At 37.5% G+C, this 18,558-nt stretch overlaps 1 protein-coding gene across 5 annotated transcripts in view; it reads left to right on the top strand.

Annotated features, from left to right (window-relative positions):
- LOC105490629 (DTW domain containing 1) overlaps window positions 1-18,558 on the top strand; it is a 96,607-nt gene that overhangs the window by 17,873 nt on the left and 60,176 nt on the right. For 3 of the 5 annotated variants that reach the window (XM_011756449.2, XM_071099376.1, XM_024795579.2), the window contains one exon: window positions 8,802-12,369. The exons of 1 other annotated variant lie outside the window; for it this stretch is intronic. In XM_011756449.2, coding sequence (XP_011754751.1) covers window positions 8,802-9,049 — 248 coding nt within the window. In that variant the 3' untranslated portion in view covers window positions 9,050-12,369. Of the gene's footprint in view, window positions 1-8,801; window positions 13,090-18,558 lie in introns of those variants that run through there. One more of the 5 variants, XM_011756461.2, reaches the window with a different exon arrangement.

Below are 18,558 nucleotides of genomic sequence, written 5' to 3'. Positions count from 1 at the left end.
GTGTACCTGTCTGATTCTTACTTTGGAAGCTTACTCTCAGGGGTGTACTCCACCGTGTGAGGTGTGGGGTGTCGGTCTGCCCCTAGTGGGGGATGTCTCCCAGTTAGGCTACTCAGGGGTCAGGGACCCACTTGAGCAGGCAGTCTGCCCGTTCTCAGATCTCAACCTCCGTGTTGGGAGATCCACTGCTCTCTTCAAAGCTGTCAGACAGAGGAGTCTGAGTCTGCAGAGGTTTCTGCTGCCTTTGTTGTTGTTGTTGTTGTTGTTGTTGTTGTTTAGCTGTGCCCTGTCCCCAGAGGTGGAGTCTACAGAGACAGGCAGGCCTACTTGAGCTGCTGTGAGCTCCACCCAGTTAGAGCTTCCCAGCGGCTTTGTTTACCTACTTAAGCCTCAGCAATGGCGGGCGCCCCTCCCCCAGCCTCGCTGCTGCCTTGCAGTTAGATCGCAGACTGCTGTGCTAGCAATGAGGGAGGCTCCGTGGGCGTGGGACCCTCCCGGCCAGGTGTCGGATATAATCTCCTGGTGTGCCTGTTTGCTAAGACCCTTGGTAGAGTGCTGTATCGGGGTGGGAGTTACCCGATTTTCCAGGTGTTGTGTGTCTCAGTTCCCCTGGCTAGGAAAAGGGATTCCCTTCCCGTTTGCGCTTCCCAGGTGAGGCGATGCCTCGCCCTGCTTCAGCTCTCGCTGGTCGGGCTGCAGCAGCTGACCAGCATCGATTGTCTGGCACTCCCTAGTGAGATGAACCGAGTACCTCAGTTGAAAATGCAGAAATCACCTGTCTTCTGTGTCGCTGACTCTGGGAGCTGGAGACTGGAGCTGTTCCTATTCGGCCATCTTGCTCCGCCCCTTTTTTCTTATTTTCATAGAGAGGGTTTCACCATGTTGACCAGGCTGGTCTCAAACTCCTGACCTTAGGTGATCCACCGGCCCCAGCCTCCCAAAGTGCTGGGATTACAGGCGTGAGCCACCATGCCCAGCCTGCCTTACAGTTTTTAAAAATAACTTTATTGAGGAATAATTAACATATAATAAACTACATATGTTTCAAGAGTATTAAAGTTTTCTCATATGTGTACAGCTGTGAGACCATCACTACAAGTTAGAAAATGAACCTATCCCCCCCTGCCAAAGTTTCTGCCTGACCTTTTGTGATCTTTCTCATCCAGCTTTCCCCACAGCACACTTCCACACTCTCCAGCCCCATCTGTAATCAATGATCTGTATCTAATCGTTATAGATTAGATGCATTTTCTGGAATATTATATAAATTGAATCATATAGTATGTACTCTTTTCCTTTTTTTGGTTTGGCTTTCTCACACAAAATAAATAACTTGACACTCATTTTTGTTGTAGCATGTATCAATAGGTCATACATTTATTGCCAAGTAGTATTTCGTTGTATGGATATGCTACGATTAGTATTATCTACTTATCTGTTGATGGACATTTTCACTGGTTGTTTCCCATTTTCTACTATTTCAAATAATGTTGCTATGACACTTGTGTTAGAAAAAAAAAAATATGTTCTCCTGTATAATAAATACAGTACCACTATCACTCCTAAGAAAATTAATGAAAATTACATAATATCAGCTAATATACTGTCCATATTCAGATTTCCCTAGTTGACCCAAAAGTACCTTTTGTACCTTCCCCCCATATAGCATTTAAACTCATCACAGTTTATTTGGTTATTATGTATCTTTAGTCTCTTTTAATCTAGAGTAGTCCTGTTTTTGTTTTTCACGACTTAGACTTTTGTGAAGAGGACAGGTCAATTGTCTGTTTCATTGTGATTAGTTTCAGTCTAAATATGTTGGCTAGGATACTTACAGGTAAGGATAAATCCAGTGTTGTCTGTCTAGTTTATATCTATCATTTGGGTATAATTATTAATAACATGTAATTTCACTCTCAGAAATGAACCTTTTAGCTGATAAATTGTATGGTTAACCAATTCATAGGTGAATTCATACTTTATTGTTGCATCAAATTAGGATGCACATAATGCAAATCGTTCTATTATTTGTGATAACTTTCATTACTTGATTAAAGTGGTGATTGCCCAATCTCTCCATTATAAAGGTTTATTTTTTCTCTTTGTAAGTAGTAGTAATCTGTGAGGTGATGTTTTCAGACTATGGACTATTTCCCAAAAACTTTTCACCAGTGATTTTAGTATTCATTGATGATCCCTGCATAAATCGAATAATTACATTGAGAATTGAAAAATGGTGAAATTTTAATTACATGGTTTCTTCCTACATTAGTTAGCCAATATGCTTATGTAAAGAAGAGCTTTTCCTTTTTCCCCTATTCTTTATTTTTCTCTCTTTCCACCCCTTTTTGAGATCACTATGGTCTTATGGATTTTCTTTTTAATTCAATACGCCATAATTTATTATAGCATATTCATGCTGATCTTTTTGATAATAATCTTTTTGATGTTGTAGTTCTCTCAAATTTTGCCAGTGGAAACCCTTCAGGTACTTCATGGCATGGCCTCATTTGTCTTTTTGGTACAGCAGACAAGTTCACTTGTATTTTTTTCTGCCTCAGACCTGTAATCAATTGTTTTTCTAAGAAGCTATAGTTTCTTTTAATAGGAAATGGTATTAGAAACTAAGATCTGGTAAATTCATTACTTTTGGGATGTCATTGCTTCAATGGATAGAGCCAGGAAAAATGCACAGTTATGTGTCATGAGTTCACACAGATAGTTCCAATTCATATTTAACATTATAGGGATTTTATTTCTTTTAGAGTGAAAAACTTCGTTCCTAATAATAGTGATTTAAAACAGTTACTTTACTTGTCCATGTATGATTAGAAGGCAAGAAAGCTGTTCAGTTGATATTAGGCAGTTGCTAAAACAGTTTGTTTCAAACTGGGAGAGCTTCTCTCAGGCTATTGTTAAAAATGTGCATTATCTGGAAAAGAACATTTTGACACTTTTTGGAGTCTGACTGGTGTTCATTAATTCCAAGCTGAAGCGAGTGACAACGCTAGATTTAACAAGCTTAATTTATGTAGTTTATGCATCTGAGATCTTCATATACGTTAGTAAAGTTGCTTTGAAAGTCTAATTGTGTGTACTTTGTGTCTTATGTGTGTGGGAGAGAGTAAAGGGCAGGTACTAGGGAGCATAGGATCTTTAAGAAATTTTGTTGCCGATGTTTGATAGAAAGACAAATGCCTAAGCCCTAAGGCTGTGCTCTTTGAAAAAGAGAAAGGGAACACTGCCTGCCACATTCCTGTGGATGTTTACAGCAGCAGGTTACTTTTGCCAGTTCGAAGATTTTTCTGAGCCATTTTTCTTTATAGTTACCTTATATGGTAATTGAAAAGATCAAATGAAAATACATACATAAAAACCGTTGACAAAACTATAAAAGGAATTATTGTGGTATTATTCGAAATCTCTTTTCAGAGTGTCCACATTTGGCTTGCCTAAAATCAGATTTGTACAAAAGATTTTTGTTATTCCTTCCCAATTCACATGGAAAGTATCATATATTTCAGTTCTGTGCTAGATCAAACATTTTTGAAGGGGCTTCTTAATCTCTTTAAAATCATAAAAGGAACAGATTTCTAGAGGCAAATTTTCTGCATGACCTACTTCAACCCCTATCCTTTGTGGCTCCTCATTGCACCACAGGAAACAATTAGGGCTCTACACATATTTACAACCTCTGTATATGTGAAATACTAATTTCTGAATAAACCAAGTTACTTCCATAAGAAACAATCCATGGTTTTTATAAATTGTTGGCTTTAGGCTTTAAAACTTTTTGTCATTTCATGGGATTAATCTGAACAAACTAAGTCTAAACCTCAGTTAAACCCTCAGGTGTATTGGAAATTATGTTTCCATTATCTTATTATGAATGCTGAGGTTAGGAATCCCCTTAACAATGTAAAACCATATTGTTTTGCCAAATTTTTACAGAAAAATAGCTCTGTGTGTTCTACCAATGTCAAAACATTTGAAGGTAGAGTGCCTAATTTAATCACAAAAGGTAAACCTAAACCTACAAGTGAAGAATGATACGAAGATTTGTCATAGGAAGCCTTGGCAGAATGTAGGGGGAGACATCGTTTCTTTTTGTTGGGTGGGAGTCCAGATTATATTTAAATGGCATTATACTGAAATTTGTTATAAAATTAGCCAGCTCTTTCCCTTCAGTTTGACTGTATTGATACAACTTTTAAAGTGAAAACTTTGTTCACATTATAAGCATTGCCTAAACTACACTCCTCGTGTCAGTGAGTGGTGTGTCCTATACTAACTTATTCAATCCTCACATCGAATATATGAGGTAAAGGATGTCATCCTCACTTTGCAATTGAAGAAACTGAGGCAGCACTTTTGGAAGGAAAAGCCATTTGTAATTATCTACTTTAAGTTTCTACTGCTAAAATATTTTACTAGTTTTGAGCCAGATGTAGTGGCTCATTCCTGTAATCCCAGCACTTTGGGAGATGAAGGTGGAAGTATCATTTGAACACAGGAGTTCTAGACTAGCCTAGGCAACATAGCAAGGCCTACATCTCAACAAAAAATAAAGTAATTAGCAAGGTGTGGTAGTGTGTACCTGCAGTCTCAGGTACTTGGGAGACTGAGGCAGGAGGATTGCTTGAGCCCAGGAGTTCAAGGATGCGGTGAGCTATGATCATGCCACTGAACTCCAGCCTGGGCAACAGAGCAAAATCCCTCAAGAAAAAATGTTTATGATTTTTACTATAATTTTATTATAAAGTTACTGATTGTTAGAAATACTAGGGTATAAAAATATTTTGCATTCAAGAAACTGAAATATTTAATGTGGTCTAGAATGCATACATATATGAGAATGGTAAAAGAGACTGGAGAAATTCAAATTATAAATATCTTATTTTATTCAGCATGCCTGGGCATTTGTTCTTTTATCCATAGTGCTGTGGCATCATTAAAAAATTTTAAGCTTGTCATTGACATGATTAGATTGTATTTTAAGTCTAATGGAAAGAATTGGGCTGGAACATGACTTTAAGCTCCAGTTCCTTCACTAAACAAAGAGGTTTTGCTTGTTTGTTTTTAACTGTTTTACATTTTTAAATGAATTGTGATACATATGAAATATATATATACACACACACTCACACATATCATTAAGTTATAAAGCATAATGATACAATGAATAATTAAGAAGGCAAGCACCAGTATTTCTAACTTCCATTTACCCATGTTCTCCCTTGTACCATTCCCCTTCTTCCCCTGACAGTTATTTTCCTGAATTATGCTTTTTTAGATTATAGTATTATCTTTTTTAGATATAGTGTTTTCATAAACTATATATAATTTAGTTTTGCTTTATTTTAACCTGTGTGTTGTTTTCTTGGGGTTTGCTTTCTAAAGTCACATTTTGTTTCTAGGGTTTATCTATATTGTCATATCACTGTAGCTGTAGTTTATTCAATTTCACTGCTGAATAATATCTGTGAATATACTACAGTTTATCTGGTTTCCTGCTAATGAAACACTTCGGTTATTTCTAGTTTTTGCTATTACAAATAATGCTACTACACACATTCTTGTGCATATACAAGCTCCTCTAGGAAACATACCTAGGAGTCACATTGCTGGGTTGTTGAGTATGAGAATATTCACCTTTACAAGATAATGCCAAATTGTTTTTCAAAGTGGACATACAAAGGAATATTTCCATTATTAATGTATAAGCTCTCCATTGATCCATAATCTCTCCTACCTTGGTATTATCAAACGTCTGATTTTTGCCAATCTAGTATTTTAAAATGGTGTCCCATTGTCATCTTCATTTACCGTTCTCTAATTACTAATTGGATTGAGAATTACATTGTTTGTTTGTTTGTTTGGCCATATACATGTCCTATTCTGTGAAGTATCTATGCCCATTTTTCTAGTGTTTTAATTGATTTGTAGAAATTCTTTATATATTCTAGAATATAGATAATGTTGTAAAATATCTTCTTGCAGTTTGTGGTTCATCTTTTTAATTTCTTTGTTTTCTTTTGAGGAAAAAAATTCTTAGTGTGGAATTTATCAATATGTTTGTGTCTTGTTTGAATCCTTCTCTTCTGCAAGATACTATATGGCTAATGATTTGCCTGAGATTTTATTGTATTTTCTGTGTAAGTAATGCCAATTGCATTTCTTTCCAGTTCTTATCCATCTAATTAATTTATTGTTCTTTATTACTATGTTAAGACCTCTAATGCAGTATTTAATTGAAGCCCAATTATTTAATTGTAGAGGTCATCCTTCTCATGTTTCAATCTGATAATCTATGTCTTTTAAATAGTAAGTTTAGTTTATTTACAATTGCTGTGAGTATCGATGTAATTGGATCTACTTTCTACCATCTTAATTTTTATTTCTATTTGTGCTTTTTTATAATTTTTGTTTCTTTTTTTGATTGAATGAGGTTTTTTCTTATTCCCTTTTTATTCCTATTTCAGTTATTTTAGAGAATTGCCCACATCACTTAAAAAGTTCAAAGCCAAACAATGTTTAACCTCTCCTTTTTTACATTGTATGGACTTCATATGCTGAAGCTTCATTCAGCCTCCTCCTGGTTCACAATGTTATTGTTAATATCATTATTTTTGTTCTGTCCTTTATTGTCAGTCTACAAATTAGTTACTATTACTGTTTTTGTTTTATACAGGCAACATTTTTCTGGATTTGCACAGATGTTTACCATTTTCTTTACTCAGTGTTTTATCAAATATATCCTTTAGGAATTCCTTTAATTTGGTCTCTTGTTGCCATATGTTCAGTTTTCATTTGTCTATTAATGTTTGTCACTTTTTTCTTGATATGTTGTTCTGCTGGGTTCACAATTTTAGGTTGCCAGTCTGTTTTTTGTTTGTTTGTTTGTTTGACACTTGGAAGGTATTATTCTAGTGTCTTCAATATTCTGTTGTTGCCAATGGGAAGTCTTTGGTCATTCTAATTACCTTTTCATTGTATATGATCTGTCCCTTCTCCATGACTTCTTTTAAAATCTTCTCTTTATCTTTGGTGTTTTGCAGTTACATAAATATGTAATAGATCTAGGCACTGATTTGTTTGTGTTTATCTTGCTTGAGACACATGATGTTTCATGTATCTGTGGCTTTTTATAGTTTAAAATAATTTCTGGAAAAGTCATTGGCATTATCTCTTTAACCACTCCCTCTCTTCCATTCTCTTTGTTCTCTCTTCCTCGAACTCCTATCAGTCATTTGATCTCCATATCTCTGAATATTTTTGTGTTTCTTTTATTATTTCTTGTCTGTGCTACATTTTACATTGAGTAAAAGTGGGATGTGACAGTGGGAAATCATTAATGACTTAGAAGTTCTAGTTGGTCATTGGGCCAATTTTGATGCCACCTTCTCTCTTTTATTTCTCACTTTAAAATAAAATTTGCAAAAACAAGAAAATAAATATAGTATGAGTCCAATTACTGGCCTAAGGAGCTAAAAGCATTCTGGGTTTGTATGATGACAGCTGAGTTGTAACAGATGAGAGTTCTATTCTGTTATTGCATTAATTATTCCCTCTTTAAATGTACAAGAGCAAGACATTCTACCTGACTCTGTTATTGAGCTCTACAGCATACATGTGACAGAGCTAAAACAAACAAACAAACAAAAGAAACCATAGCTTTAGGATACTCTGTTCATGAATATAGCCTGAAAGTGATAATCAAGAAGTAAACTTTTACCACTATTAAGGAACATTAAGCTGCCTATCTCTCAGTGAATTTCAGAATGATATTTTAAGTCAGTTTAGGCTGTAATCCCAGCACTTGGGGAGGCTGAGGCGGGCGGATCATGAGGTCAGGAGATCAAGACCATCCTGGCCAACACAGTGAAAACTCATCTCTACTAAAAATACAAAAAATTAGCCCGGCCTAGTGGCGGGCCTCTGTAGTCCCAGCTACTTGGGAGGCTGAGGCAGGAGAATGGCGTGTGAACCCAGGAGGCGAAGCTTGCAGTGAGCCGACATCACGCCACTGCACTCCTGCCTGCATGACTGAGCAAGACTCCGTCTCAAACAAACAAACAAGCAAAAAATTAGTTTAAACTGAGCACTGTAGCTCATACCTATAATCCCAGCACTTTGAGAGGCCAAGGCAGGAGGATCACTTGAGCCCAGGATTTTGAGACCAACCTGGGCAACATAGCAAGACACGATCTCTAGAAAATAATAATAATAAAAAATCTTAGCTGGATATGGTGGTGTGCACATGTAGTCCCAGCTACTTGGGAGGCTGAGACGGGAGGATCACTGAGTCCAGAGTTTGAGGTAACTGTGAGCTATGATTATGCTGCTGCAGTCTAGCCTGGGTGACAAAGTGAGACTTCATCTCTAAACAAACAAAAAAGTCAGTTTGTCAAGGAAATGAAAATTAGTGAATGTAGTCCTATCAGAGATTCAGATTTTTGAAGATGCTGATACATAGAAGATTGGAAGACATGAATATCTTAAATGTTAACTACTTTTAATTCATTGGTCTAAGACTCAGTATAACTGTCATGTGTAAGATTTTATTATTTGTTTTATGTTGCTTCTGTATATACCTCAAGGTGTTTAAGAAAATGTCTTGTTTCAAACTGGGATTAAGGAAGTTAACTGTAGTCTTTAAAAAAAAAATCCTTAGAATAATTAAGAGAAATTATTATTATTGTACCAAGCCTGTGGTTAAGAAGACATATTTATATATTTTTCTTTCTTTTTCTTTCTTTTTTTTTTTTTTTTTTTTTTTTTTTTTTTTTTTTTTTTGACAGGGTTGTTACAAGTTGAGTTGAAAACAAGAAAAACTTGCTTTTGGCGCCATCAAAAAGGAAAGCCAGATACTTTCCTTTCTACAATTGAAGCCATTTACTACTTTCTGGTAGACTACCATACTGATATATTAAAAGAGAAATACAGAGGGCAATATGACAATCTTTTATTTTTCTATTCTTTTATGTACCAGTTGATAAAGAATGCCAAATGCTCTGGAGATAAGGAAACAGCAAAACTTACACATTAGTTTTTAACAAGCCACTTATGTCTTTTTATTTTGCTAACATTAATAAACTTATATTTGTGCTTTGTTTTTTTCTTAAGAAATAATCATATATAATGCCTGTAAGACCATTTGAAAAAATTCCAGTTTTATATATATTACTTCATATTTCTTAAAGGGAAGGAAATTGTATCTAGGGGAATTTTTCAGAGATACTGTTGATAGAAAAACTTACTTCAGAAGTTATTTGCTCAGTGAAACCTCAGTTTCATTACTACATTTTAGTATAGTGTGTTATGTCTCTGTGATTAGATATATTCAGTTAGATCTAATTAGCTATTTATTTCAAAATCTTTATATCTTTTCACCTGTACTCTTGACCACCTTTAGAAGTAAATGGGGTTACAATCTACTGGCTGAAAAATAGGTCATAAGTGATTTTTCTTAAGGTTAGTAGCAAACATAGGCAGAACTAGAATTAGAGTTCCAGTGTCTAGGGCTGTTTCTTTAAGCCCTAAGGTTGTTAAAAGCAGAGACTCTGGAGCTAGACTACCTGAATCTAAATCTCAGCCTTTCTGCTTATCAGCCATGTCATTTTCTTCCATTTGTACAAAGCAGGCGATACTGAGTAACTACCTTATAGGATTAACTGGGAATTAACTGAGTTAATATCTTAAGTGGCTTTCAGCAGTACCTGAAATATAGTAAGTGTCATATATATATATATATATATATATATATATATTTACTCTTTTTATTTTATTTGGAGTTGCGAACTAAGAATAATTGAAGCCCAGCTGCTAGTGGCCATCTCTGCTGCCAGATGAAAAGAGCCTGATTTAGAATGAAGTCAGCAAACGAAAGCAGAGTGGAGAAAGACTGAGTCCTGATGACATCATTTATGCACCTAGACCTAGCTGCTTTTGAATAGAGCCCTACTGTACTGAATAGCTTTTGTCTGCTCTTTTCTATTCTGCTCCCTGCTCTGTGAGGTAGATTCCCTTGCTCTCTTGCTTTTGGTTGGGTTCAACAAATGGGAAGCACCAGTGGGAGACTAGAAGTTGAGAGGAAAATGAAATGATGTTATTTATTTCCCTGGCTCCTTTCCTGCCATGTCGTCATCAGTTGACTGTGTTCCTCTACAAAATAGTACCCTATCAGGAATCCTATCCCTTCTGTTCCCAAGCAGTTATCCCAGTTACCTCACTAGGTTTAGTTCCTGCTCCCTCCCTTTACCCCTTTTCACTTAGGGCTGGTAATAGCTTACAGTTATGACTAGCCCCAGGGTAGTTCACTACCACTTGTTGCTTTCCCTAAACCCTGCTAATACATTTGTAATACTGAAGTTGTTTTATTACAGTCTTCTTAAATGTCCCCATTTGAAGTTGCCTTCTGTTTCTTTTGGGGACTCTGATAAATTCACTTGTTTGGGTGAAATAATAGCACATTTCCTGAAGTCTGTACAGTGGGACACATCATGTATTATGGGGGGAAGAGTTCTTGGTGAAATTAGTTTGCTGTACATTACTTTGTTTCCCTTCCAGGGATTCAGAAGGCAAAACATATTAAAGGTTCTGAAAAGTCCTGAAATAAACATTTTGAACTTTATTTAAGCTGATATATCTTAAACTTACTTGAATATGTAGCACCTATTAACATCCCATGGAAATAGGACATTTGGAATATTGTAATTAAGAGCAATTCCTACTAATATACATGGGGCAACTGAGAATTAAAGAGGTAAGTAAATTGTTGATAGATCATACACCTAGTTAGTAGCAGAGCCTGTTCTAGAATCTGGAACTTCTGATTTGGTTTGGTTCAGTAAGGCCACCATTATATTATGCTATTTATAAAAAGGAATGTGGATTATATAAGGTTTGAACATTATTAGTCTTGTAGTCTTAGCCAAATAAACTAACTGGCTTGCTTATTTTAGCAGTTATTTTACAAGAATGGAATTAAAATAGATTTTTTTTCATGTTTAGAACTTGGCCCTGGGAATAGAGGAAGGCTTGAATTGATTTAAGCAGGGCCAAAGTTGGATTTCTCTAGGCTAAATTTGGACTTCCCTGAGCCAAAATCTATTGTATTTAACTGGCTTTACAAACCAACTAAACATAACAGTTCAGAGGGAAAAGAAAAAAAAGCGAGAGACAGAGAACAATTCTATCACTCATTTGCCTCCATCTCTCAGCTGGCATAAGAAGGATGACCCACGTACTTCATAAGAGGCTAATTTACAGCTAAGGCCAGATAAAATCTTAGGTTCTTTTCAAAAGAAGTTAGTAATACCTGTTAGAACAATGAATTGACTATACTTGTCTTGTTTTTTTTTTTTTTTTTTGGTGTGATAGATGTAACAATAGCCCTAATTCTTTATTCTTCCCTGTATTCGTGGTCATTTTTCAGGTTCCTTTGAAGTACTCCCCCCACTGTGATTCTGGGTCATCTGCATCCAGAGATTTAGTGCATTTTTACTTACACTTGTGCTTCTGCTGTTGACATAAGAATATGCATGGCTGAGTTAGCCTGCTGGAGGATGAGACATCCATGGAGCAGAGCCAGGTTGCCCTGCTCACCCTCACTGAATCCTGTCTAGATTGGCTGATGGCCATCCAAACCCAAGATATGTGGGTGATTCCAGCCAAGTTCAGCAGAGTCATCTGACTGACACCTACCTGATTCCAAATATGTGAGCAAGGAGTCTATTATGCCACCAATGTTTTATAGCTATTTATTGTGGCATTGTGGCTGTAGATACCTCGTCTTTGGATGCATTATCAGATCATCATCTTCAAGTACCTTAGAAGATTCTCAGTCTCGTGTTTCTTGTGCTCTTGACCACTTGCTTTGCCTTAGCTACCACCTCACATAGTAACAGATTACCAGCAGGCTTGTATGATTCCTCTGCTTGAGATCAGTTAGCCATATGTTCAGAATTCCTGGCCTATACCAACACTTCTGGACTTTAAAAACCCCATGCCACAGTGACTGTTAAAAGGGCTAGGTGATGTGGTCTGGTGGGTTTGTGAAGTTAACTGGCTGATAAACTTGGATCAATGGACTAGAAAAAGCTGCTGGGTAAATTGCTCTTCTTCTGATGGACTGTATAGAGACACTGCTTTTCATCTTGCCTGTCCAGAAGTGTACTGTGTGGCCCAGCAAGTGTACTTGCCACATGATTGGCAGCGTCTCTTCATGGCTTTTCATGAAACAGCAGCAAGTGCTACACAGTAATTTGTCAATTTGCATTTGCCTCCCATTATTGCTATCCTCACTTACTTTCTTCCTCGCTCTTACCAGCCTGGATTATACCTTTAATAAAGTAGTGAATATATTTCCTTTAGGGTCTCTTTTCTAGGGACGTCAGATGTTTTAGTCTGGATTTAGTTAGAAAAGCAGCATCATTACAAGTATTACATGAATAAAGAAGTTTAGTAAATAAAGGTTTACCCACCCCAATGTGAGAATTACTGGGGTCATAAAGGTCTGGAAGGCCGCAGCAGGAGAGATTTAGAGAAGCAGTGACTAACTAGGTCAGCCGGAGATTCTCAAAGAACTCATGACTTCATTTGTAGAAACATGTATATCTTAAGCATATCAAGCATCTCATTCTCTAATCTTTCTAGAAGCCTTTTGGTTCATTCTGAAGGTCCCCCTAAATCTCTTCAGAAGTCTTAAAAAGGAGTAAATGGCCACACCTTTTATTAGTTCTTTTCTTTGAGGCCATGTTAATGGCAGTCCCCTTGATTTGGTCTTTGTACTAGGCTGTTTTTAATGATCACATTTTATTTGATGAGAAACCATTTTATTTTCCAGTTCTGCATATCCTAGGTTATGTATTTCATTTCAGTTCCATTTGCATACCCATTGCCTTAATTTTGAGCTTGTCTGTTTCATAACATTTCTTATTTTGAAAGAATAAGTTGATTATTATTAAGTATAATAGATAAGGTACTTAAGAGCCTCAGAATATCACCAAATGCCATGAATGCATTAGGTACCTTTTTTGTCTTCCATGTTACTGGAATCATTAATTATAGCAACTTTTTGTCTCCAAATACTGTCTCTGTCTCTTGCTTTTTTTTCTTTTGCCTCTAAACTGTTATGTTTAGTTGGTTTGTAAAGCCAATCGAAAGACCCTAGTGAAAACTTTAGCCAAACACTGACCCTACATTGAAGGCCACCAGCCAAAAATCACCACCCATACATAAGAGCCAAACATCACTAGACACTTGGTGAAATGCTTCAAATTAAAAAGAGGAAAAGGAGGGGAGAAAATCCAAAGGATATAGACAAACAGAGAATAATGGCAACAAAAAAACAACTATCTTCAAAATAAGAGAGAGTATATTGTATTCACAAAACAAGAATAGGAGAGTGTGAATAAGAACAAGCAATAAAAAGATCTCAGAAATTTAAAAAGTGATTGCTGAAATAAAATTTAAATATAAGAGTTGAAGATAAAATATAGCATAAGAATAGAAAATTCTGAATTCCAAATACCTAAGGCCAATCTTAGTTAAAAGTTGTAATTGCAACCATAGGCTGCATGTTACATTCTATTTAATTAAAAACCTTAAGGGGAAAGACAATGGAGCTTGTAATAGCTATTACCCTTGGTTGTAAAGGAGAAGGTTGCAGATTATTTGTATACCAACTACGTAAGTTTACAAAAAATAATGAGTATTAGGTAGATGGAATGAAAGTGTATTCATACACTGTATATTAAGCTCTATATACACTGCATATCGTCATCATGAAATTGAGTTTCTAGCTGGATTGCAGAGATGAACCAAAGGGCTTCTCCCCAAATCATTATTTATTTATTTTTGAGACAGAGTCTCGCTCTTGTCTCCCAGGCTGGAGTGCAGCGGTGTGATCTAGGCTCACTACAACCTCCACCTCCCAGGTTCAAGCAATTCTCATGCCTCAGCCCCCCGAGTAGCTGGGATCACAGGCTTGTGCCACCACACCCAGCTAGTTTTTGTGTTTTTAGTAGAGATGGGGTTTCGCCATGTTGGCCAGCCTCGTCTCGAACTCCTGACCTCAAGTGATCCTGCGTTGGCTTCCCAAAATGCTGGGATTAACAGGCCTGAGCCGCCACGCCCAGCCTGAATTATTTTTAATTATGACATTTTTTGTATTCCCTTGAGGCACTGACAATTATAATCTTATTTTATATGTTAGTTATAGTGAATCATATTTATCTCATTATATATTATAGAATATTTTGTTTGATGGAGAAAATTCACTGACTTGTGCTGTAATGTTTATACCAGCACTTAGCTGATTAATTTACTATGACTTCACTCTTTATTCAGCAATTCTGCCACTATTACTAGTGTAAACTAACTAGCTAGTTCAACAACGAGGCCTTATTTTGGCTTTCTTTTGAAAGGTCATTTCTGACCCCAGCTTGAAGTTTCTTTTCACTTGAAGAGATCTCTCAGAAAGTCAAAGAAAATAAGAGGAAAAAAAAAATTAAGATTTAGGGCCAATCTAAGAGGTCCCTCATTTGAATAATAGGTGTAACAGAGAGAATGGGAAAGGCATGGAAAAAAACATTTGTGATTTCTAAAATTGAGGACATTAAGTCATTAGAGTAAAAAAAAGATGTACATTAAGGCTTATCGTCAAGGAATTTCAGAACACTATAGATAGAAAATACTAAAAGATTTCAAACAGAAGAAATAGGACCAATAATCAGGATATTAAAGGACTTCTTAAAAACAGCATTGGAAACTAGAAGACATGGGGTGATTCCTTTAGAACTGTAAGTGAAAATAATTTTCTATTTGGATTCTATTTTTAGTCATATAATCAAGTATGAATATAGTATAAAGACATACAAGGTCTCGAAAGTATTACCTCCCATATATTCTTGAGCTAAAGATGCTTAGGAGAATACTGAAGAATGTTTTCCAGTAAAATGGAGAAGGAAACCAAAAACCAAAAAAGAGAGCATTAAGCAGAAATCAGCAGGCCAGGTGCGGTGGTTCACACGTGTAATCCCAGCACTTTGGGAGGCCAAGGCAGGTGGATCGCCTGAGGTCAGGAGTATGAGACCAGCCTGGCCAACATGGTGAAACTCTGTCTCTACTAAAAATACAAAAATTAGCTGGGCGTGATGGCACGTGCCTGTAATCCCAGCTACTCAGGAGGCTGAAGCAGGAGAATCGTTTAGAACCTGGGAGACAGAGGTTGCAATGAGCCGAGATGGTGCCATTGCATTCCAGTCCGGGCGACAGAGCGAGACTCAGTCTCAAAAAAAAAAAAAAAAAAAAAAAGTCAGCAGAGGGAAGTTTCAGGGTTTCAGGATTCATTCATTCATCCATTCTAAAAAATTTTGGGTGCATACTATGTGTCATATTGTTGTCTAGGTGATGGCTATAGCATGCCAAGTTAGTAAGTGCTGAGAAGAAAGTAAAGCAGAGTAAGGAACTGATAGTGACTGGTGCAGGAAATAGGGTGCCAATTTAAATAGCATGGTCAGATGGGAAAGCCTGTGATAAGGTAAAATTGAGCAGAGACCTAAATGGAGAGAGAGTGAGCCATGCAAATAAGTAAGTGAATAATGTTTTAATTATAGGGAACAGTATGTGTGTATATATATACACACACACACAAAGGTACTGAGGCAGCAGTATACTTGGCATGTTTGAGGAATAACAAGAACAGCAGTTTGGAACAGTGTGTGGGAGGAAAAAATGATAGAAGATGAGATCATAGGGAGTAATAGTGGTGTGGAGCCACGGTAAGATGTTAAGGTTTTACTCTGAGTGATGAGATAGGAAGCCATCAGAGAATTTCAGCAAAGGAGTGACAAGATGTGACTTATATTTTTAAAGGATTATTTGGCTTCTATATGAAAAATAGACTGCAGGTGAGAAGTAAAATAGGAAGATCAATTAGAATGCTATTTCAGTAGTCCATTTGAGAGATGATATTTGCCTGGACAAGGGTTGTGATCATGGGCGAGTGGTACAGAATGAAAAGATCCTGCATATATTTTGAAGGTAGAGCTAGTATTTGCAGATAGGTTAGACATTGTGGTAGATATGAAAATGTGCTGCCTAGATTCCCCATTCTAGAAAGCACTTGCTAATTAGCTGCAGGGAGTGTGGAGAACAGAAATCCACCAGTATCAGCACTTCATCTGCAACAGCTATAGAAAAAGCTTCACCTGAGGTTACCCTCACCTTGGATGTCAGGGCTGCACTCAATGGAGATGTAAGGCCTTGCTACTTCAGCCTCATTTATTACACTGTCAGGCAAAACCTTCCCCAGAGCTCCCTCTGTTACAGCTTAATTTCTTCTTCTGCCCAATCCTGCTTCCTCCCCTTCCCCTGACTGGTGTCTTACACCCCAAACTCCATCTCAACATTTCTTTTTAGAGGACTCAACCTGTGGTAATTGTTAGCAGGAGTGATCTGAGCTTCCAGTGAGGATCCCATCATATGTGGCACATGGAACAAAAAAAGCTCATGGCTCAAGGTGGTAACTTTTATTAGTGGTAAAATGAGAAGATTTACCCATGGAAGAGAATGTGCCAGCGAGTGCAGTGTATCAGGTATTTGAGACTTATGAAGGAAATAGTACATTTAAGAACAACAGAATTGAATGGCCAAGTGCCACTAATGCTCTATAGAAAGAGGGCTTCTTTGGTTGCATATAAAGCTCATCTAGAATTTAATAGTCCAAGTAGCCAAGCTGGTATTTGTCCTTAACAATAAATACTGGAAGATCAAGCACAGAAAGTCTAGAATAGAGGCATGCGAATGGACATACTTGTGTCAGATATGTACATGAACTATAAAGGTCTCTGTATTGCATGCAGTGCTCACCAGAGAGCATTCAGTACTGAAGAGTCACTAAACAATAAAGCAAGCTAAGCACATTGCCTAGTTGACATCATCCATCCTGCTTCAGTTATTCGCCACCCAGTGCTAGCACAGTGGGCACATGAATGAAGTATCCACTGTGGAAGGGATGAAGACTAACCATAGGTTCAGTAGCTTGAGATTCAACTTACCAAGGCTGCCTTAGCTGCTGCTGTTGAATGTCCAACCTGAGAGCAACAGAGACAATACTGCACCCCTGATATAACACCATTCTTCAAGTTGGTTACATTGGGCCCATTCCATCCTGGAAGGACCAGCATTTCCTTGTCATAGAAATAGACACAATTTCCAGATAGGAGTTTGCTTTTCCTGTTTCCAGAGCCTCAGTAAATATCACCGTTTGAGTTTACTTAGTATTATATTCACCAGCATGGGATCTCACATTATATCATATCAGACCGGGAAACCTATTTTATGGAAAAGCAAGTGCAGGAGTGGACCCATATCCACAGGATCCACTACTAATATCACTTTTTTCACCACTTGGAATCTGTCAGCTTGATAGAACATTGGAACAACCTGCTGAAGGTACAGCTGAACACCAGTTCATAGGCAATATTCTACAAGTATAGGATGCCATTCTCCAAGATACAAAATATATATTGAATCAATTATCCTTATATAGCATGTGCCCCAAAATGAAGAATAGATGGGTATTGGAACCCATTTATTCCTGGGAGTAGATGCAAAGAGGGTGGAAAAAGAGGTGCCTCCCCTCCTTGCCATCACTTTTAATGACCCATGTGGTACTCTGCATCTCTTCGTAACTCTGAACTCTGCAGTGAGAGGTCTTGGGCCCACAAGGGGACACGCTTTTGCCAGGAGGTATATCAAAAATCTCACTGAAAAACATAGGCTGCAGCAGCTACCTGGACATTTTGGGTTCCTTGTGTCCAGGGAGCAGCAGCCAATAAAAGAGTCAAGATCAGTTGACCCTGATCAAGAGGAGGTTGGAATCCTGGTTACACAATCTGGGCAGAAGTAATAAGTGTGGTGCCCAAGTGATAAACCTACCAATTTAAGACTGTAATGTGTAGGCGTGGCAATCCATCCTTAAAAGGGCATGATGGCCTGGGACTCAGGCCTCTCAAGGAATGTGGGTCTGAGTTATACCAGCTAAACCACCAGGAGCAGCAGAGGTGGTAGCAGAGGCTGAGGGAAATCTAGAATTGATAGTGGAGGTTGAGGGGATGTGACAACTATTGATGGCATTCCTGAACCTGACTGAAGCAGCAGGCACTATAGTTTGATCTGTTTACTTCCATCTTCTATTGGATTCCCAAGCCCCACTGCAGCAGCAAGGACTGTAATTTGTTCCATTAATCTCCATCTTCTAAATTTCTGAGGGGTCAGGAAAAGATGTCTCTTGATTCCTTTAGGAAATGCTCTCTAAACATACAGGGAGACATAGATCTATGTGGAACAAAGGGTGGATTGTAATAAGCAAAGAGATACACTGCCTGATTCACTTTCAAGACAGGACTGACCTCCCAGTTGCAAGGAATGAGGTCAGCAGCCTCCAACTGTCAGCTCCTTCAGAGTCTGCTTCAACTGCAGAAGGACACTGTGCTTGAGGTCATACCCTTCCCATGTCTGGTGACTGAAGTCCGGCTGAATGTAGCTGCC

Source organism: Macaca nemestrina, chromosome 7, assembly GCF_043159975.1.
Source record: "Macaca nemestrina isolate mMacNem1 chromosome 7, mMacNem.hap1, whole genome shotgun sequence".
Classification (NCBI taxonomy): Eukaryota; Metazoa; Chordata; class Mammalia; order Primates; family Cercopithecidae; genus Macaca; species Macaca nemestrina.
Note: the sequence above shows the minus strand (reverse complement) of the source record. Positions and strands in the feature narration are given on the sequence as shown.